We start from the raw sequence: 22,720 nt of genomic DNA on the forward strand, positions 1-22,720 counted from the left end.
AAGCAAAGGGGCCGAATAATATTGCACGCCCCACTTACCAGTTTTTGAATTTCCACATAAATTTAAAATAACCAATAAATATCGTTCAACTTCAAAATTGTGTTCCACTTGTTATTGATTCTTCACCAAAAAATTACATTTGGTATATTTATGTTTGAAGCATGAAATGTGGGCAAAGGTTGAAAAGTTCCAGGGGGCCGAATATTTTCGCAAGGCACTGTATCTTGCTTGTTATACGGCACCTGAAAATACAAGTTGATCATGTTTTACAGAAATTACTCTTGACATCTTCCCTGGAGTTGAATGTTCAAATTTGTACACCTTCACGACTATTTTTCATACTGTTCCTATACATCCAGAATTACCGTATATACTCGAGCATAAGCAGAGACCCCTAATTTTGCCACAAAAAACTGGGAAAACTTAATGACTCAAGTATAAGCCTGGGGTGTAAAATGCAGCAGATACCAATAAAAGTCAAATTAATTGAGACATCAGTAGGTTAAGTGTTTTTGAATATCCATATTGAATCAGGAGCCCCATATAGTGCTCCATACAGTTTGTTGGGCCCAATTAGATGCTCCATATTAAAATATGCGCCATATAATGATGCACAAATGCGGATTATGGCCCCATAAGATGCTCCATACAGACATTTGCCCCATATAATGCTGTACAAATGCGGATTATGGCCCCAGAAGATGCTCCATGTAGACATTTGCCCCAATATAAAGCTGCACAAACATTGATTATGCCCCATAAGATGCTCCATGAAGATGCTCCATGAAGAAAATGGCCGCGGGATGCCGCGCGTGCGCAGATGGACATCGCGGCGGCCATTTTCCTAAAGCCGAGTTTGAACTCGACTTCAGGAAAATGGCCGCTGCGATGTCCATCTGCGCACGCGCGGCATCCTGCGGCCATTTTCCTGAAGCCCCGGGAAGCAGGAGACTCCATCTGCGCACGCGCGGCCTCAGGAAGATGGCCGCGCCCACCGAGAAACCGCTGAATAGCGGCGAGCGCGCTCTTTTTCTACAGCTGCGCAGTGCATTCGGCACTTGTGCATGCGAGAAGCACTACGCCACCAACGGGAACATAAGCAAGATCTGGGGGAAGAAACAGCGCTGTGACCACGCCCATCCGACCTGACCAGCCTGATTGACAGGCGAAAAAAAAAGGACACTTTTGTAAGGTATTTCGGCAGCATAGGTAGGGAATCAGGGGACAAAAAAATACCCTATTGTAAAGCACAGCTCAGGCCCTATTTAACGGTATTTTTATCTCCTACTGAAAAAACGGGGTGACAGGTTCCCTTTAATCATCAAGACCGCTGTTGTTCAGACCAGTCTAGATGAGGGGGTGCGCTGGAGTCAGATGCCCGATTCATGTCGTGGTGCACACCTCTTCATAGATCTGGAGTGTCTGACGAACAGCGCGTGCCTCTGTGTGCTACACCAGAAATCTCACGAGTAAAGTACTGGAGTGAGATTTCTGGAGTAGGGAATGCCACAGCTCATCATGAATTAGACAAGCTGCGCTCCCGTACCAGATCTGCCCATTTAGGAGAACTGGTGTGGGAAAAAAAAAAAACACAAAAATTTGGGCACAACTTTCGAATTGTGCCTACAGTTTGCAACTTTTCTAAACTTTTACGCCTGAATTCTTGCATCAAATCTGAATTCTTGCAGTTGAAGCCCCATCGATCTGGCACCTATCCAATGTTCTTGCCCCACACCTCTCTCCACCATTGTATATCATTGAAGGTAGTATAAAGCCTTCCATTATGTGGTGCACTTCAAAAGCTTCCGTAATGAGGAACTGTGGGACTCAGTACTTGGTGTAATTGTTGTGCTCAATGAGGTCCCAAAAGCACAATATGGGAACATGTTAAGTTACCCATTATTAGGGGAAACCTCCAGATCCTTCAGACACTATATTCTCTACCTAGGAGAATTAAGTCGCCCTCACAATATCACGCCAACATTAGATTCCTGCTAACTCAAACAAGCCAACACCCTGGCAATGCTGACAGTATAGAGAACTGCGCCAGGTTACTCAGCCACCAGGGAGTTCGCTGCCATCATCACACGGCATTATGTGCCATAGAGCAAGAGGGGCAGCTCGCGGCTCACTGAATAGCATGTAAGGACACGTAATCCTGGAGCTGCCAACCGTCTGTGACTGCCATTGTTCTCCTATCTGCTAAATCTACAGGCTTTGTAAATTAATAATAAAGGTGATATTCAATGTATACTGCAAAAACCTACTGGAGAGCTGATAATAAGCAGGATGAGGCTACGGTGAGTAAAGCAATCAGATAAGCTAAAGGCCAATACACATTGGAGTAATGGCAAGGCCCCTTCACATTAAGCGACGCTGCAGCGATACCGACAACGATCCGGATCGCTGCAGCGTCGCTGTTTGGTCGCTGGAGAGCTGTCACACAGACAGCTCTCCAGCGACCAACGATGCCGGTAACCAGGGTAAACATCGGGTAACTAAGCGCAGGGCCGCGCTTAGTAACCCGATGTTTACCCTGGTTACCATCCTAAAAGTAAAAAAAAACAAACAGAACATGCTTACCTACAGCCGTCTGTCCTCCAGCGCTGTGCTCTGCTCTCCTCCTGTACTGTCTGTGTGAGCACAGCGGCCGGAAAGCAGAGCGGTGACGTCACCGCTCTGCTTTCCGGCTGACCGACGCTCACAGACAGTACAGGAGGAGAGCAGAGCACAGCGCTGGAGGACAGACGGCTGTAGGTAAGCATGTTCTGTTTGTTTTTTTTACTTTTAGGATGGTAACCAGGGTAAACATCGGGTTACTAAGCGCGGTCCTGCGCTTAGTTACCCGATGTTTACCCTGGTTACCAGTGAAGACATCGCTGGATCGGTGTCACACACGCCGATCCAGCGATGTCCACGGGAGATCCAGCGACGAAATAAAGTTCTGGACTTTATTCAGCGACCAACGATCTCCCAGCAGGGGCCTGATCGTTGGTCGCTGTCACACAGAACGATTTTATTAACAATATCGTTGCTACGTCACAAAAAGCAACGATATCGTTAACAATATCGTTATGTGTGAAGGTACCTTAATGGCAGCCAAACGTGCAGATCTCTGCAAACAGGCTAAAGGCCCCTTCACATTAAGCGACGCTGCAGCGATACCGACAACGATCCGGATCGCTGCAGCGTCGCTGTTTGGTCGCTGGAGAGCTGTCACACAGACCGCTCTCCAGCGACCAACGATGCCGGTAACCAGGGTAAACATCGGGTAACTAAGCGCAGGGCCGCGCTTAGTAACCCGATGTTTACCCTGGTTACCATGCTAAAAGTAAAAAAAAACAAACACTAGATACTTACCTACAGCCGTCTGTCCTCCAGCGCTGCGCTCTGCTTCTCTGCACTCCTCCTGTACTGGCTGTGAGCCGGAAAGCAGAGCGGTGACGTCACCGCTCTGCTTTCCGGCTCACAGACAGTACAGGAGGAGTGCAGAGCACAGCGCTGGAGGACAGACGGCTGTAGGTAAGTATCTAGTGTTTGTTTTTTTTTACTTTTAGCATGGTAACCAGGGTAAACATCGGGTTACTAAGCGCGGCACTGCGCTTAGTTACCCGATGTTTACCCTGGTTACCAGTGAAGACATCGCTGGATCGGTGTCACACACGCCGATCCAGCGATGTCAGCAGGAGTCCAGCGACGAAATAAAGTTCTGGACTTTATTCAGCGACCAACGATCTCCCAGCAGGGGCCTGATCGTTGGTCGCTGTCACACATAACGATTTCATTAACGATATCGTTGCTACGTCACAAATAGCAACGATATCGTTAACAATATCGTTATGTGTGAAGGTACCTTTATGTGTATGGGGGCCTCCAACTCTTCCCTGACAGATGATGTTGGGGGCGAGAACGATCTGACAAGTGGGATCTTTGACGGCCAATCCTTTTGTTCTCTGAGAAGATAAGCAGCCATCGGAGGAGTCTGGCAGCCCACTCAAAGAATACAGGAATGCTCAGAAAAGTCGAGTTACAGTATATGTGTACGGGGGAGTCGGGATAGCAGCCAGGCAGTCAATCATTTGGCTGAAGGCTACATATTGTGTACTAGATGGTGGCCCGATTCTAACGCAACGGGCATTCTAGAAATGCATGTCCACGTAGTATATTGCCCAGCCAAGTAGTATATTGCCCAGCCATGTAGTATAGTATATTGCCCAGCCCACGTAGTATACAGCACAGAGCCACGTAGTATAATTGCCCAGCCAAGTAGGTAACAGGTAAAAAAAAAAAAAAAAAGTTAAAATAAAAAATAAACATACTCACCTTCCGAGGGAGCCCTTGTAGTCCTGTCGCCTGTGTGTGGTGAAGCGGCAGCTTCCGGTCCCAGGGTTGGATGAGCGAAGGACCTGTGATGGCGTCGCGGTCACATGACTGTGACGTCATGGCAGGTCCTTCTCACATACCATCCTTGGCCCCGGAACCTGCCGCTTGCACTGCCGAGGAGAGGACGCGATGGTGGTGGGTAAGAATAGCCTTTTTTTATTATTATTTGTAACATTAGATCTTTTTACTATTGATGCCGTATATGCATCATCAATAGTAAAAAGTTGGTCACACAGGGTTAATAGCTGCGTTAATGGAGTGCGTTACACTGTGGTCCATTAACGCTGGTATTAACCCTGTGTGAGGGCAGACTGGAGGGGAATACTAAGCGGGCACTGGACTGCGGGGAGGAAGGAGTGGCCATTTTTCCGCCGGACTGTGCCGGTCGCTGATTGGTCGTGGCTGTTTTGCCGCGACCAATCAGTGACTTGGATTTCCATGACAGACAGAGGCCGCGACCAATGAATATCCGTGACAGAAAGACGGAAGTGACGCTTGGACAATTATATAGTAGATGGGGGAGCTATAGAAGAACTCTGGCCTGGTTAAAAAGGCTGCTATAAAGGTTTGACAACTTGCTGTTCAGTAGGGTCCTAAGATGATCCATTCATGGTTCTGCGTAATTAGCAAATATACTGATGAAAACATTCCATTAGGATACTGCTCCTGGCACAACTGAGGTAATCAGCAAGATGGCATAATGATGGCACAACATCCTCTCACATCATGTCCTTGTACACTGTCCACAAGTGCACCCGCCTATTTCCTAACCTGACAGAACATAGCATGCACAGCGCAGTGCCGCACACACACATACAGAGCAGTCACTATGCGCACACACACAAACACACACACACACGTACAGTGCAGTCACATAGTTAAGTTACACACTGCATACATGTACAGTGCAGTCACACCGAGTACAGACACAGAGCGGTCACGCACAGCGCACACACACGTATAGCGCAGTCACACTGCACAGACACTGTAAGGCTGAGATGTGGTCGCCGCTTTCAGATGCATCAGAAGTTCATTGCTAATGGTCACGACATTTGTTGACAACTGTGGGGCTCAGCAAGAAATCTGTACAGAATCCAGCTATATATACACTGCGTGTACGGTCGGTCCCAACTTGTCACAGAGACAGCAGTGGATCGCTTCAGGCTGATCAGATTCCTTTCAAAGAGGAGTTGTCTTGTTGAGTAAACCTCTAAGTAGGAACTTTGCAAGAGTGATTCTAGGGGAGCTGCAGGCGTCAATGTGTCCTTAGACTAGACTACCTGGGGAGAACCAACCCCCTAGAAGCCAGCACGTCTTACCAAACGGAACACTGACCACCCCCGATGCCACATCGTCTTAATATACAGAGCACTGACCCCCTAGGAGCCGGTACGTGTTATTGAATGGAGCACTGACCCCCTAGGAGCCGCCACGTGTTATTGAATGGAGCACTGACCCCCTAGGAGCCGCCACGTGTTATTGAATGGAGCACTGACCCCCTAGGAGCCGGTACGTGTTATTGAATGGAGCACTGACCCCCTAGGAGCCGGTACGTGTTATTGAATGGAGCACTGACCCCCTAGGAGCCGGTACGTGTTATTGAATGGAGCACTGACCCCCTAGGAGCCGCCACGTGTTATTGAATGGAGCACGGACCCCCTAGGAGCCGCCTCATCTTACTGAATGGAGCACCGACTCCTATGTCTGAGTGGGGCGGCAGCGGCGTTTCCTTACAGTACTGTGACCTATTCGCTGTCATTCTCAGCACAATGCTTAGTGTCCTCCGCCATGAATTGTTCGTGGCCGTCCAGCACTTTTCACGTGGGCGTTTTCAGACATATTCTAAATTCAAGGGATGCCATGTAATACATTTCCCAGAGATTACAGGGATAGCATTGTCATGGGAGCTGCAGAATGAAAGGGTCTGTCCTACCGCAGCATGCCAGAATGAGGTACCCCACCCTAAAAAGACCCTCAGTCCCTCATCACACTGGCAGCACGGATACAGGAACCCCCCAATATTCAGTCAGCGGCCATACCCTTCACATACTGCCTCCGACATTGTTGTATGCAACTTTGGGATGAACCAGCCACAATGTGTAGTGCACAAAAGATCGGAGACAGTCAGCATGGCGAGGAGACCTGTACCCCCCGTATCTCAGCCACCATCACTTAAAGTGAACCTTTTCGTGTATGTGGGGGGACAGCTGACCACCTTACAGATGATGATGCGGGACCTCAGTCGTGGGCACAGTAAATGTAAATGTCTTCCTATACAAGACACAAGCGCACTGAGACAATCGGAGCGTGCATAGGTCGCTGATGTGACACCCCCATTACTGGCACCCATGAGGTAAGGGGGCCACTACCACCCCCAGGGCAGGTGGGATGGGGCATTATGAGGAGCTAGTGGACTACAAAGGGCCCATATACAGTGTGGCCTCATCCAGCAGCGCCCACCATTGCAGCCACAGAGGGGTCCGGCCCCTACAGGTCACCATCCTCCAGAGGGCACAGTGATGGCTGGCAGCACCACACCCAGGAGATGTCATGGCAGCTGTCACTGAGCATCCCCTGATGTGGGGAGATGCTGGGCGCTACTACAATCTCCTGACGCCTGCTGGGGGTTGTAGTCCCAACAGCTGACGGGGCACACACTCACCTGTAGCATGGTGACCACATGGCAGGGGTTCAGCAGGTAGATAACAGTCCTGGTGGCAAATTTAAAGCCGACCTCCACCCCGAAGGTGAGGCAGAGCGCCCCCAGCAGCAGGTCCTGGCCCAGGCGGTGCGGCCGATCCGTGACTGCCGGCAGCGCTCCCCCAGAGATCCTCCTCAGGGACAGCCCGATCTCCAGCACGGACAGCAGCAGCAGCACCAGGGTCTCCAGCAGCCTCTGGCCGGCGGGCAGGAAGCCGGCACACTCCGGGCCCCCGTTACCTGCCAGGCTGGGGTCCACCCCGCCGTACAACCAGTCTGTGTAGCGGGACATGCTGCTGCCGCTCAGTAATCCCAGCACACCACCGCCGCCTTCCTGACGGAACATCAAATGCCCGGCCCGAGCGCTCAATATAAGGAGGGAGGAGAGATACGGCCGGGGAGTCTCCGGGAGGGAGGAGGAAGATGGCGGCAGAAGGAGGGCGCACGTGTGGGCTGTCAGTGCGAGCAGACTGGGCTCATACACGGTCCGTGTGTACATGGATGTTGTTCTCCGTGCGTCATGTGCAGAGCGCCCCCATGCGGCCAGTTCCTCACACTGTACCCTCCCGCTAGTCACCCTACAGAGCTGCCTGGGTCTGCGAGCTCTGCGATTGGCCAAGACGTTTCTTCGGAACCCCGCCTACTATGACGTATGCCATTCATGTATACTGCAGCCTCGGACCCGGATGTGTCAGTCAGTCAGGAGCCGCTGGGTGTTATTGTACTGGTACAGGCTCACAGCTGTGCGCAACAAGTGAGCGGTGTCCATGGCAACAGAGGAAAGAACCGCGTGCTTCCTCACAGCTGCTGCGCAACAAGTGGGCGGTGTCCATGGCAACAGAGGAAAGAACCGCGTGCTTCCTCACAGCTGCTGCGCAACGAGTGGGCGGTGTCCATGGCAACGGAGGAAAGAACCGCTTGTAATAGGCTGCGCTGATAGCTGACGGGTTGCTGAGGATCGCTAGCCTTGTACTGTACAGTTCTTACACACGTATTCCCTACTACCTCAGCCTAAGGCTTTGTTCACACATGCGCATTTCATCAGTAGTTGTGTGCCAAAACCTGAAGCGTTTCCAAAACACAGAAGCGATGTCAATGTTTGAATTATAGGTTTCCTCTGATTGTGCCACTCCTGGTTTGGCGTACAGACACTGATGCAGAATATTGGCGTGTGAATGAGGCCTTGAAGGGAGTCAGCACAGAATGACTGCTCACACTAATAACAGGTGTTCAGAGCATGACGGGGGCAAAATATATAGTTACACCAACGCCTCCGCCCTGTGCCAGCCATTGCACTGGTTACCCATCCACTACAGAACACAATACAATCTCATCTGTCACCCACAGAGCTCTCCACAGCTCTGCCCTATATCTCCGCCCTCATCTCTGCCTGTCCCCAACCTGTGCCCCCAATTCTGCAACTGATCTAAGGCCGGGGTCACACTAGCGATGAATATGCACGAGTGATAAAACTCTCATCGCACTCGGACCAGTATTCCTCTATGGGGCAGCTCACTTCACTGTATTTTTTCTTGGCCGTTTTCAGTGTGTGAGTGAAATAGCAGCATGCTGTGATTGTCACCGACACTTAGCCGAGACTTGGCTCACTCGCACCCATATAAGCCTATAGGTGCGAGTGAGATGAGACAGCGCACATCACTCAGATATCATCCTAGTGATGTGCGATATACGCTGACCCCGGCAATGGAGGAGATGGAGAAATTCATTTCTCTGCCTCCTCCTTTGCAGCTGTGCTCCGATCCGCTCTGTGTGAGAGCCTTGGACCACAGACACATGACACTCGGCTCCCTCTCACAGCAGAGCAGGAGCCGAGGGTCATTAGCATATCACATATGCGCTAGTGTGACTCTAGCCTTATAGGGATAAGCGAATAGATTTGGCTAACTCCTTATCCGAATAGCTACAGTTGTGGCCAAAAGTATTGACACCCCTGCAATTCTGTCAGATAATACTCAGTTTCTTCCTGAAAATGATTGCAAACACAAATTATTTGGTATTATTATCTTCATTTAATTTGTCTTAACCCCTTTACCCCCAAGGGTGGTTTGCACGTTAATGACCGGGCCAATTTTTACAATTCTGACCACTGTCCATTTATGAGGTTCTAACTCTGGAACGCTTCAACGGATCCCAGTGATTCTGACATTGTTTTCTTGTAACATATTGTACTTCATGGTAGTGGTAAAATGTCTTTGATATTACCTGCATTTATTTGTGAAAAAAACAGAAATTTGGCGTAAATTTTGAAAATTTCGCAATTTTCCAACTTTGAATTTTTATGCAATTAAATCACAGAGATATGTCACACAAAATACTTAATAAGTAACATTTCCCACATGTCTACTTTACATCAGCACAATTTTGGAACCAACATTTTTTTTTGTTAGGGAGTTATAAGGGTTAAAAGTTGACCAGCAATTTCTCATTTTTACAACACCATTTTTTTTTTTAGGGACCACATCTCATTTGAAGTCATTTTGAGGGGTCTATATGATAGAAAATACCCAAGTGTGACACCATTCTAAAAACTGCACCCCTCAAAGTGCTCAAAACCATATTCAAGAAGTTTATTAACCCTTCTGGTGCTTCACAGGAATTTTTTGAATGTTTAAATAAAAATGAACATTTAACTTTTTTTCACAAAAAAATTACTTCAGCTCCAATTTGTTTTATTTTACCAAAGGTAACAGGAGAAAATGGACCCCAAAAGTTGTTGTACAATTTGTCCTGAGTACACCGATACCCCATATGTGGGGGTAAACCACTGTTTGGGCGCATGACAGAGCTCAGAAGCGAAGGAGCGCCATTTGACCCACCAAGTGCTTTACAGAAGTTTATAATACAGAATCGTAAAAATAAAAAATCACATTTTTTCACAAAAATTATCTTTTCGCCCCCCATTTTTTTTCCCAAGAGTAAGAAATGAAATTGGACCCCAAAAGTTGTTGCACAATTTGTCCTGAGTACGCTGATACCCCATATGTGGGGGTAAACCACAGTTTGGGCGCATGGGAGAGCTCGGAAGGGAAGGAGCACCGTTTGACTTTTCAATGCAAAATTGACAGGAATTGAGATGGGATGCCATGTTGCGTTTGGAGAGCCACTGATGTGCCTAAATTTTTAAACCCCCCACAAGTGACACCATTTTGGAAAGTAGACCCCCTAAGGAACTTATCTAGAGGTGTGGTGAGCCCTTTGACCCACCAAGGGCTTCACAGAAGTTTATAATGCAGAGCCGTAAAAATAAAACAAAATTTTTTTCCCAGAAAAATTATTTTTTTGCCCCCAGTTTTGTATTTTCCCGAGGGTAACAGGAGAAATTGGACCCCAAAAGTTGTCTGTTGTGAATTCTGTTGTCGGGCTCCCTCCTGTGGTCATGAATGGTACTTCGGCTGGTTCTGTCCATGGACTTCCTCTGGTGGGTGTTTCTGAGTTTCCTTCCACAGGTGACGAGGTTAATTCGTTAGCTGCTGCTCTATTTAACTCCACTTAGATCTTTGCTCCAGGCCACCTGTCAATGTTCCAGTATTGGTCTAGTTCTCTCCTGGATCGTTCTTGTGTCCTGTCTTCCCAGCAGAAGCTAAGTTCCAGCTTGTATTTCTTTGGTTTGCTATTTTCTGTCCAGCTTGCTATTTTTATTGTTGTCTTGCTTGCTGGAAGCTCTGGGACACTGAGGGAGCGCCTCCGCACCGTGAGTCGGTGCGGAGGGTCTTTTTGCGCCCTCTGCGTGGTCTTTTTGTAGGTTTTTGTGCTGACCGCAAAGTAACCTTTCCTATCCTCAGGTCTGTTCAGTAAGTCGGGCCTCACTTTGCTAAATCAATCTTCAGGGCTAGCTAGTTCCTTAGGCTGTGCCGAGTTGCATAGGGAGCGTTAGGCGCAATCCACGGCTATTTCTAGTGTGTTTGATAGGATTAGGGATTGCGGTCAGCAGAGTTCCCACGTCCCAGAGCTCGTCCTTATTATCAGAAACTATCAGGTCATTCCGTGTGCTCTTAACCACTAGGTCCATTGTTGTCCCGACCACTAGGTCATAACAGTTGTCATCCAATTTGTCCTGAGTGCGCTGATACCCCATATGTGGGGGGGGAACCACCGTTTGGACGCATGGGAGGGCTCAGAAGGGAAGGAGCGCCATTTGGAATGCAGACTTAGATGGAATGGTCTGCAGGCGTCACATTGCGTTTGCAGAGCCCCTAATGTACCTAAATAGTAGAAACCCCCACAAATGACACCATTTTGGAAAGTAGACCCCCTAAGGAACTTATCTAGATGTGTGGTGAGCGCTTTGACCCACCAAGGGCTTCACAGAAGTTTATAATGCAGAGCCGTAAAAATAAAACAAAAATTTTTTCCCACATAAATTATTTTTTATCCCCCAGTTTTGTATTTTTCCGAGGGTAACAGGAGAAATTGGACCCCAAAATTTGTTGTCCAATTTGTCCTGAGTGCGCTGATACCCCATATGTGGGGGGGAACCACCGTTTGGGCGCATGGGAGGGCTCGGAAGGGAAGGAGCGCCATTTGGAATGCAGACTTAGATGGAATGGTCTGCAGGTGTCACATTGCGTTTGCAGAGCCCCTAATGTACCTAAACAGTAGAAACCCCCCACAAGTGACCCCATATTGGAAACTAGACCCCCCCCAAGGAACTTATCTAGATGTGTTGTGAGAACTTTGAGCCCCCAAGTGTTTCACTACAGTTAAAAAAGGCAGAGCCGTGAAAATAAAAAAATCCTTTTTTTTTTCCACAAAAATTATATTTTAGCCCCCAGTTTTGTATTTTTCCAAGGGTAACAGGAGAAATTGGACCCCAAAAGTTGTTGTCCAATTTGTCCTGAGTACGCTGATACCCCATATGTTGGGTTAAACCCCTGTTTGCACACACGGGAGAGCTCGGAAGGGAAGGAGCACTGTTTCACTTTTTCAACGCAGAATTGGCTGGAATTGAGATCGGACGCCATGTCGGGTTTGGAGAGCCCCTGATGTGCCTAAACAGTGGAAACCCCCCCAAATTATAACTGAAACCCTAATCCAAACACACCCTAACCCTAATCCCAACGGTAACCCTAACCACACCTCTAACCCTGACACACCCCTAACTCTAATCCCAACCCTATTCCCAACCGTAAATGTAATCTAAACCCTAACCCTAACTTTAGCCCCAACCCTAACTGTTGCCTTAACCCTAGCCCCAACCCTAACCCTAGCCCTAATGGGAAAATGGAAATAAATACATTTTTTAAATTTTTCCCTAACTAAGGGGGTGATGAAGGGGGGTTGATTTACTTTTATAGCGGGTTTTTAGTGGATTTTTATGATTGGCAGCCGTCACACACTGAAAGACGATTTTTATTGCAAAAAATATTTTTTGCGTTACCACATTTTGAGAGCTATAATTTTTCCATATTTTGGTCCACAGAGTCATGTGAGGTCTTGTTTTTTGTGGGACGAGTTGACGTTTTTATTGGTAACATTTTTGGCCACGTGACATTTTTTTATTGCATTTTATTCCGATTTTTGTGAGGCAGAATGACCAAAAACCAGCTATTCATGAATTTCTTTTGGGGGAGGCGTTTATACCGTTCCGCGTTTGGTAAAATTGATAAAGCAGTTTTATTCTTCGGGTCAGTACGATTACAGCGATACCTCATTTATATTTTTTTTATGTTTTGGCGCTTTTATACGATAAAAACTTTTATAGAAAAAAGAATTATTTTTGCATCGCTTTATTCTCAGGACTATAACTTTTTTATTTTTTTGCTGATGATGCTGTATGCTCGTTTTTTGCGGGACAAGATGACGTTTTCAGCAGTACCATGTTTATTTATATCCGTCTTTTTATCGCGTGTTATTCCACTTTTTGTTCGGCGGTATGATAATAAAGCGTTGTTTTTTGCATCTTTTTTTTTTTTCTTACGGTGTTTACTGAAGGGGTTAACTAGTGGGCCAGTTTTATAGGTCGGGTCGTTACGGACGCGGCGATACTAAATATGTGTACTTTTATTGTTTTTTTTTAATTAAGATAAAGAAATGTATTTATGGGAATAATATATATATTTTTTTCATTATTTAGGATTTTTTTTTTGACACATTTGGAAATTATTTTTTTTTTTACTTTGTCCCAGGGGGGACATCACAGATCAATGATCTGACAGTTTGCATAGCACTCTGTCAGATCACCGATCTGACTTACAGCAGTGCAGGCTTACCAAGCGCCTGCTCTGAGCAGGCACTTGGTAAGCCACCCCCTCCCTGCAGGACCCGGATGCCGCAGCCATCTTGGATCCGGGCCTGCTACAGGGAGGGAGGTAGGGAGACCCTTGCAGCAACGGCGATCACATCATCGCGTTGCTGCGGGGGTCTCAGGGAAGCCCGCAGGGAACCCCCTCCCTGCGCGATGCTTCCCTATACCGCCAGCACACCGCGATCATGTTTGATCGTGGTGTGCTGGGGGTTAATGTGCCGGGGACGGTCCGTGACCGCTCCTGGCACATAGTGTCGGATGTCAGCTGCGATAGTCAGCTGACACCCGGCCGCGATCGGCCACGCTCCCCCCGTGAGCGCTGCCGATCGCATATGACGTACTATCCCGTCGGTGGTCATACGGGCCCACCCCACCTCGACGGGATAGTACGTCTAATGTCAGAAAGGGGTTAAATGAAAAAACACAAAAAGAATTGTCCTAAAGCCAAATTGGATATAATTCCACACCAAACATAAAAAAGGGGGTGGACAAAAGTATTGGCACTGCTCGAAAAATCATGTGATGCTTCTCTAATTTGTGTAATTAACAGCACCTGTAACTTACCTGGGGCACCTAACAGGTGTTGGCAATAACTAAATCCCACTTGCAGCCAGTTGACATGGATTAAAGTTGACTCAACCTCTGTCCTGTGTCCTTGTGTGTACCACATTGAGCATGGAGAAAAGAAAGAAGACCAAAGAACAGTCTGAGGACTTGAGAAACCAAATTGTGAGGAAGCATGAGCAATCTCAAGGCTACAAGTCCATCTCCAAAGACCTGAATGTTCCTGTGTCTACCGTGCGCAGTGTCCTCAAGAGGTTTAAAGCCCATGGCACGGTGGCTAACCTATCTAGATGTGGACGGAAAAGAAAAATTGACAAGAGATTTCAATGCAAGATTGTGCGGATGTTTGATAAAGAACCTCGACTAACATCCAAACAAGTTCAAGCTGCCCTGCAGTCCGAGGGTACAACATTGTCAACCCGTACTATCCGTCGGCGTCTGAATGTAAAGGGACTGTATGGTAGGAGACCCAGGAAGACCCCACTTCTTACCCTGAGACATAAAAAAGCCAGGCTGGAGTTTGCCAAAACATTTTGCAGCATAATGTAGGGCCCAGTGTGATAAAGCTGGGTCTCCCTCAGAGGTCATGGGTCTTCCAGCAGGACAATGACCCAAAACACACTTCAAAAAGCACTAGAAAATTGTTTGAGAGAAAGCACTGGAGACTTCTAAGGTGGCCAGCAATGAGTCCAGACCTGAATCCCATAGAACACCTGTGGAGAGATCTAAAAATGGCAGTTTGGAGAAGGCACCCTTCAAATATCAGGGACCTGGAGCAGTTTGCCAAAGAAGAATGGTCTGAAATTCCAGCAGAGCATTGTAAGAAACTCATTGATGGTTACCAGAAGAGGTTGGTCGCAGTTATTTTGGCTAAAGGTTGTGCAACCAAGTATTAAGCTGAGGGTGCCAATACTTTTGTCGGGTCCATTTTTGGAGTTTTGTGTGAAATGATCAATGTTTTGCTTTTTGCTTCATTCTCTTTTGTGTTTTTTCATTTAAGACAAATTAAATGAAGATAATAATACCAAAGAATTTGTGATTGCAATCATTTTCAGGAAGAAACTGAGTATTATCTGACAGAATTGCAGGGGTGTCAATACTTTTGGCCACAACTGTATAGCACTTACCGGATACCTGCATCGGGAACCCAGATACCTGGAGCGCTCCCGACAATATTCGGCTCCGCCGCTGCAAGTGTGTGGCTGTGTGACACTCATAACACATGTATGGATAGCCCGTTTGCTGTGACTGTCACACAGCTGCGACACATGCAGCTGCGGAGCTGAACATTGTCGGGAGCGCTCCAGGTATCCGGTGCAGCTATCCAGTAAGCGCTATAGCTATTCGGATAAGGAGTTATCCAAATCTATTCGCTTATCCCTAAAGACTAACATCCTCCATAATCCGAACCTCGCACCTCGGTCTCCAAGACTTCTCTCGTGCTGCACCAGTTTTCTGGAATACTCTACACAGTCCGACTTATACTTAGCCCTCATATTTTTAAGCACCCACATCTTTAGACAGGCCTCAATTCACTAATCTCTCACTTGTCTCTTTCTAAATTTTCATCAGGATCTGCTTCCTCCTACTCATCTGTCTCCACATCCTCCATGCCGCCTATAGCACACGGTAACTGTACTTAGATCATGGCTGATGACCAGACCATGCAGCTTTATATCATAACCCCTACTTATTATAATGATGACCAGACAATACATAATAGCACGTTCTACCTATTGTGTCCCCCATCTTATAGATTGTAGCTTGTGAGCAGGACCCTCACTCCTCCTGTAACTGATGAACTGTGTGTTAATTTGTGATTTCTTTATTGTCTGTACATGTCCCGGCTTAATCATAAAGTGCTGCAGAACATGTTGGCGCTATAGAAATAAAATTATTATTGTTTATTAGTTACACCTTCCCACCTGCTAGGTATCCATCTTTCTCTACACTTCTTTTGCTCTATGAATCCAGAGCTGTCAATCAAAAAAGACAGGGGTGAAGATTGAGGGAAAACAAGTAGTTGGGAAGGTGCAGTGAAAGGGGTGGTCCGGAATATAACTTAATTTTCATCCTAAATCCACATTTAAAGCCATAATTTAAACTATTTTCTAATATACTTTAAAGGGACTCTGTCACCCCAAAAATCGTATCTGAGCTAAGCCCACCGGCATCAGGGGCTTATCTACAGCATTCTGTAATGCTGTAAATTCCCTTTAAATGCACTTGGAAATATTTTATAACAAGTTCAGAGTTATCCTCTGAACTTGTTATAAAATAAAATGAATTTCACATGATCCTAGATATAAATTGTAAAGCTGCAGTAGCATCGTACGCAGTGAAGAAGCAGTGACCCACAAATTCAAACACAAAAGTCTCTTTTAATGTGTTTCTTCACAGCATTAAAGTCCAATTCACATAAATGCATATAACTTCAGTGGATATTACAAGTGACCAGTTTACACCAGTTCAAAGCAATACATATCACATGGCTTTAGATTTGCGGTCCCTAAACAGGCCAGACTTCCCTTGTCCAGTTTCCCTGGTCAACCGCACGCCATCTCACAGTCTCTATACGTCTCGATATACACAGCCTCATATGTTGCAGACACTACACACGCCAGCCCTCCTCTGACTTTTTCTCGTGGGTGTCCTGCATCGCTGTATCACAGTCTCTTTACAGACTCTTTACTCACACTGTCGTACACAGTTCAGCATATCCTCCGGATAGCAGCCGGGCACCATATCCACCTGTTTGCAATCGTTGCACATGCTAGTCCTCTTCCGGGCACAGGACATCCACCTCCAGGCACAGGACTGTCCACATCCGAGACCAGTACCATGGACGACTTGCATCTCTGTGTACGCTGCGGGTGTCAGGCTATTCAGCTGCCCTGGGTGCACTCTGCAGACCAGTACACCAGACTGACACTGATGTGCACCTCACACACCTGGCCAGACACCTGACACACCCATACCCCTTACTGCAAGGCTTTTAAACACACACAAACATGTGGCCTTCAGCCACCTGGAAAAACCGGACCGGAGATCCGTGACTCTCATGCACACCTATGGACTTTATCCGTCTGCATGCACATTCTGGGGAGAACAAACAGCGCACCCTAGCTGTATCAGAGGCCAGAGCCTCACAAAATAAAATAGAGAATTAGTCCTCATAGTTTAAGGCTTGTACACATATGGTGCAAAGCTGCCCGGCATTTATTGAGTGAAAGGGAATCTGTCAGCAGGTTTTTGTTATGTAATCTGAGAGCAGCATGATCTAGGGGCAGATACCTTGATTCCAGTGATGTATCATGTACTGGGCTGTGTGTTGCTGTTTCAATAATATCAGTACAGGACTAGGTGTCTTGTGCCTCCTAGTCATCTGCTGTGTGTAACTCCGCCCCCATCGCTGATTAGCAGCTGTCTGCCAATGTACAGTATACACAGAAAGCTGCCAATCATTGGTGTGGGCGGGGTTCTACACAGCTCAGCATTCACAGCACTGCTAGATTTGGAGCAGAGAAAACAGTGATTGTATCACAATTAACAGCATGTAGACCAGCAGGTGACACATTGCTGGAATCAGGGTCTCAGCCCCTATATCCTGCTGCTCTTAGATTACAAAGCAAAAATCTGATGACAGATTCACTTGAAAAACTGCAGAAAAAAATATCGGCTCCTAAAAGTATCAGTTTCTAAAATGTTTTCTTTGAAAAACAGCGATTGTGTTTTCTTCTTTGCAGAAAAGCATTTCCTGAAAAAAAAATCTCAATGCATTTACAGGATGTACTTTTTCATGAGGCATAATATATTCAATATATATATATATATATATATATATATATATATATATATATATATATATATATATATATATATATATATATATATTCTGTAATCTATTTAATAAATGAAGAGTCCAGGAGGGAAAGCAGAATAAACATGTTGAGTAGTGAGATAATCCAAGATCAAACCACAATGGTCAGGAAGAAATCTGGGTTGGAACACTAAAATAAAAATCCTATAAGCATACTAAACGTATAGAGTATACAACAGCTGGCACAGAAGTTAAAAACGGCGCCAGGAACTCTGATTGGCCTCCAAAACCAAACCTGCCCTGCAATTGGCTAATTAGCGGAGCTGTTCAGAGGACCAATTACCGGTAGTTGGATATTCAGGAGCATTGCAGCACCCAAGATCCCGTGAAGATACCAGAGACACCATGCCTTGCAAAGAGGATCAGTGCTGGAGCGCGGAAAGGTACATTTATAACAGATTAGCCTGAAATCAACAAGACATAAATCATTCTCCTTTCTCGGTCAGAAAGACCACAGAGATCCACTCTAATGATCTTGCATAGTTTTGAAATTTATTCTAGAATTGCACTTCTGTGCTGTTTGTATACTGAAGAAAGCTATGTAAGTACAGAGAAGTCTTATGCAAACATGAAGTGAGAATATGCTGCAATACAGGAACAAATATTCTGCCAATGTAAACAGATAGCTTATCTACTGGAAAAATGTCAACCAACTCGAGCAAGCACAGAGGTTTGGGAGGAACCTGTACAGTAAGGCCACTGCAAGTAGTATAGTTACTGTTAAAAGCTTAGCATGGAAGGAAGCTTTCTACACTATGCTATATCGCAGGATATACCTGGCATAACTGCGGCCCAAGGGCTAAATCTGACCCTTTGAGTGTTCCTGTCTGTGTAGGGGTACAGAGGATGACGTGACACCTCTCTGAAGACCCCTGTTGTTTTACATGTATGAAAATATACTGTATTGTATGTGTTATCCTCCTGGAGGCTGCAGTTCCTGTTAGTCAGGGGTGACAAGGTCAACTGTAGGGCCGAACCATAGTTGGAGAGGAGTAATAGGGACCTTTGTGTTAGTTCCTGTTGTTGTAGTTAGCTGCTAGCTAGCTAGCAGGAGACAAGAAAGGACACCCTCAGAAGAAGGTTTGTGCGTGTCTGTGTGTGTGTGTGTGTGTACACCCTCAGATGAAGGTGTGTGCGTGTACAGCCTCAGATGAAGGTGTGTGTGTGTGTGTGTGTACACCCTCAGATGTAGGGAGTGGTGTGTGTGTGTGTGTGTGTGTGTGTGTGTGTGTGTGTGTGTGTGTGTGTGTGTGTGTGTGTGTGTGTGTGTGTGTGTGTGTGTGTGTGTAGCCGGTGGAGTTTCCTTACGTTGTTCTCAGGAAGTGTGGTTAGGATGCAGTGGACACAGCAAAACACATTCGCCCACGTGTCCCTGTACCAGGAAGATGGAGTGACTGACTTTGTCCTGCTGTTCATCTGTAATGTTCACCATTAATGTGTCGCCGTCCATGACCACCAAGAATGAGCTCTTGGCTCTCTGGCACCATTCAGCCTATGCATCTGAGTCACCATTATGTCAATAGATCGCACTTACTCCATGGTGCTTTAGTCCACACACTAGACAGAGTGGAGCAAAGCATTGGGAAAACGGGTCGAGGTGAGTATTGTTTTTATCATTGTCAGTCAGTACTTGTGGGGGGGGCATCATAGTGTGTGGGGGGGCAATGGGGGCCTCATACTGTGTCGAAGGGCAGTGGGTAAATCATTCTGTGTGGGGATAGTTTAATGTGTGAGGGATCTGTGGAGAACATCATACTGTGTGGGAGGGCTTTGGGGATTTAATTCTGTGTGTAGGTGGGGCAGTGGGTTATATCATACTGTGGAAACCTCACACTATGTGTGGGGGCATCTTACAATGTGAAGGAAAACTGGTGGTTATCATACTGTGCAGGGGGCCATGATACTATCTGGGGGGCTGTGAGTGCCGTCATATTGCGCGTGGGGGACTTTGGGGTATCAGAAGTGGGGGCATCATAGTGTATGTTGAGGCATTATACTTTGTTGGGGAGAGCTGTTGATCAAGGTACATCTATACTTATTATGTATACTTAAAGAGATTGTCTGGTGTAAAGCTACAAGTCTGCAGTCATTCTATGAGACTGCAGACTTGTGAATCCTCACATCGCGTGCACTGCTCACTGTGGGGATTCTTCAGTGTCAGCGCAGTCAATGGTGACCACAAGTATGCTATACGCATACTCCAGGCCACAATCCAACTAGATGGGTGCAACCTCGCTCAAAGTGTATTGAACAAGGCGGTTAACAGTCTGGTTGAATTGTGGCGAGGATTATAATATCGCATAATTGTGGTCACATGACCACCCACTCCCGACGCTTATACCGGATAATCCTCACAGCGCACAGTGCGCACGATGTGAGGATTCACAAGTCTGCAGTCACAGACTGACTGCAGACTTGTAGTTTTAGACCAGAAAACCCCTTTAAAACTGAATAACAGGAGAAGTATGAGTTATTGCTGTTAATAAACTTTGAATAGTTGCTGCTGATAAGAATACATGTTACAATAAGCCCTATTGTAACATGGATTAGCAGTAGCAGCTAGTCAGCATACTTATTTCTGCTTCATCTTAAGCAATAAAAACCTAATATATAATAATGCTATTGAGCAAATTTAGGTTCAGTATGTTAGTTGGGCCCTCCACAAAAGTCAGGGTCTGCCATGCCACCCCTTGGGGAAAATGAATTGCCCACCTCTGCAGATCTTGGATAACTAGAAGTGCACTGATAAGTGTTTGAAATAGGGGAGAAAATAGTGCAAGGTTAGCTTGCCCAACTTCCCAAGTACTGTTTGTCTGGTTCTTCTCACTTCTCATGTTCCTGTGGTCTGTGAAGTCATGGGGATGTGACCTAGGTCTCTTTTTCTATGCAGGAATCAAAGTAGCTGAAGACATTGCATCTATGGTAAACCACGTTAAACTTATCGTGATTTGTGAACAACTTACTGAAATCATCTTTTGTTATTAGTTCAATATCAGTGCTCAAACATTTTCAGCATGGAAAGCACAAGCCTTTCATTTTATTGCATGCAAGTAGGTGTGAACTAATAATACAAAGTTTTCACCTATCCACAGGAAATGTGATATCTTCTAGATCAGTGTCAGTCAGACTATTTAGACCCCTATTGATTGCCAGAATGGGGCACTTTTGACTCCATTTGAAAGGACCAACCAAAAGTTTTGAGAGTTAAATTTTGGTTTTCATGCTTTGCAGTGAAAAATTGAAATAACTCTAGATTGTTATGAAAAGTGATTACCGTATTTTTCTGACTAAAAGAAGCACATCACTCCTCAAAAAATTTGGGAGGAAAATGGGGGGTGCGTCTTATAGCCCGAATGCAGGCTTACCAGTGGGTTGCGGCAGCAGAACAGGAAGTTGAAAAGTATGTTTGGTCAATGGAAGGGTCTCAAGAGGAATGCTAAATGGCAAACCAAAACACAAAAATCCAAAAAGAAGGAATTTTAATAAACCTGATGATTTGTTTGATGTCGCTCATGCTGATGCCATGAAACTTATAAAACTTCAGGAAGACCGTGACTTCTTGCTTACTCAAAGAGGATAAGGTCATTGTGGATGTATGGGACCGTTAGACAAAAAGCTGGCCAAGGTCGAGGAAAGAAGATTTATGAGAGAATTACAGGTAGAGACATTAAGAAAAAAGGAAACAGAGTTCATCAGTCAAAAACATCGGCTGAACTTTGCAGTAGTAGTAGCAGGTGCAGCGACAATGGCGCTTCCAACAATGAGGGCGCAGAACATTTTTGTCCCAAGAAACATAAATTGATAAGATCTGTCAATATTGCAACTCCAAAAGTTCTTGCAGCTCTAGATGGAACTATTACCATTGATAGAAAAGCGACTTACCTGCTTGCTGCTGCTTCTCAGTCTCTTGGCCATGATCCAGACAGTCTCACGTTGAATAGTCTGAATGTCTATCAGACAGGCTTGTCACCTGCATCGAGAGATTGGAGCAAATGCTATCAAAGAGTCCTTCGATAACAGTGATCCACTGACTGGACGCTGGGATGGGGAAAGGTTTCAAGCCAGATTCGCAATGAAACTGCTGAGCGACTGGCAGTACTGGTGTCAGGAGGAGGAACTGAGAAGTTGCTGCCGATCCCAGAGATATCTTACAGCACAGGAGCAGCACAAGCTAAGGCTGTATTCGAAGTTCTTCTGAATTGGTAGTTCTTGGATAAAATGGAGTTTATGTAATTCAACACAACTAGTAGTAATACTGGTACAAAGTCTGGTCCCCGAGTCCTCCTGCAACAGAAACTGCAGAAAGAACTACTGAGTTTTCCGTGTAGGCAACACATTCATGAGCTAATTACCGCAAGCGTGTTTGATAAATTGTGGCTGGCAACAGGTCCAAATATAAACTTGTTCACGAGATTTTTCGGCTGTTTGAAACCAACTGGATAAAACCACGTTTTCAGCTTGAATGGAAGATGACATAGTTCAAATTGAGCTAGGTCCACTTAAGGAATGTCTAGTTGAATTTTGCACCAACCAGCTTGCACAACGCCATGAAAGAGATGATGACAAGGAATAGTTAACACTGGACCTCCTGATACTTGGCTCGCCAGCAAATCCAGACATACACATCAATACTGCAGGCGCCTACCATCGGGTCCAACGGATGGCCAAAGTGATATATGCTCTGAAGAGCTTCATGTATCGTCACCAATTTTGTTTAACTTTTGACAGTTAAAAAAAATCTCCATCAATTTTGCACTTTTACTGCCCCCTTATACATGAAGGCTTGCTACCTCTGTCGGAACCCAGCCACATCACCACGAAATGACTTGACATTACTGCAAGAACTTGTAGCTTACAAAGGAATCAACACCCCTTGGCTGAGGGAGCAATAAAAATTTTCAACAGACACCTGTGGTACCTCAGTCAGA

At 46.0% G+C, this 22,720-nt stretch overlaps 1 protein-coding gene across 1 annotated transcript in view; it reads right to left on the reverse strand.

Moving 5' to 3' along the window:
• The window catches only part of TMEM164 (transmembrane protein 164), an 86,645-nt gene extending 78,980 nt beyond the window's left edge, over positions 1 to 7,665 (reverse strand). Inside the window, exon 1 of the mRNA XM_069747133.1 lies at positions 7,046 to 7,665. Within this exon, the coding sequence (XP_069603234.1) occupies positions 7,046 to 7,582 (537 nt within the window). The 5' untranslated portion in view covers positions 7,583 to 7,665. The remainder of the gene's footprint in view (positions 1 to 7,045) is intronic.
• Positions 7,666 to 22,720: the final 15,055 nt, after the last annotated feature.

The sequence above is a fragment of the Ranitomeya imitator genome, chromosome 2, assembly GCF_032444005.1.
Source record: "Ranitomeya imitator isolate aRanImi1 chromosome 2, aRanImi1.pri, whole genome shotgun sequence".
NCBI lineage: Eukaryota > Metazoa > Chordata > Amphibia > Anura > Dendrobatidae > Ranitomeya > Ranitomeya imitator.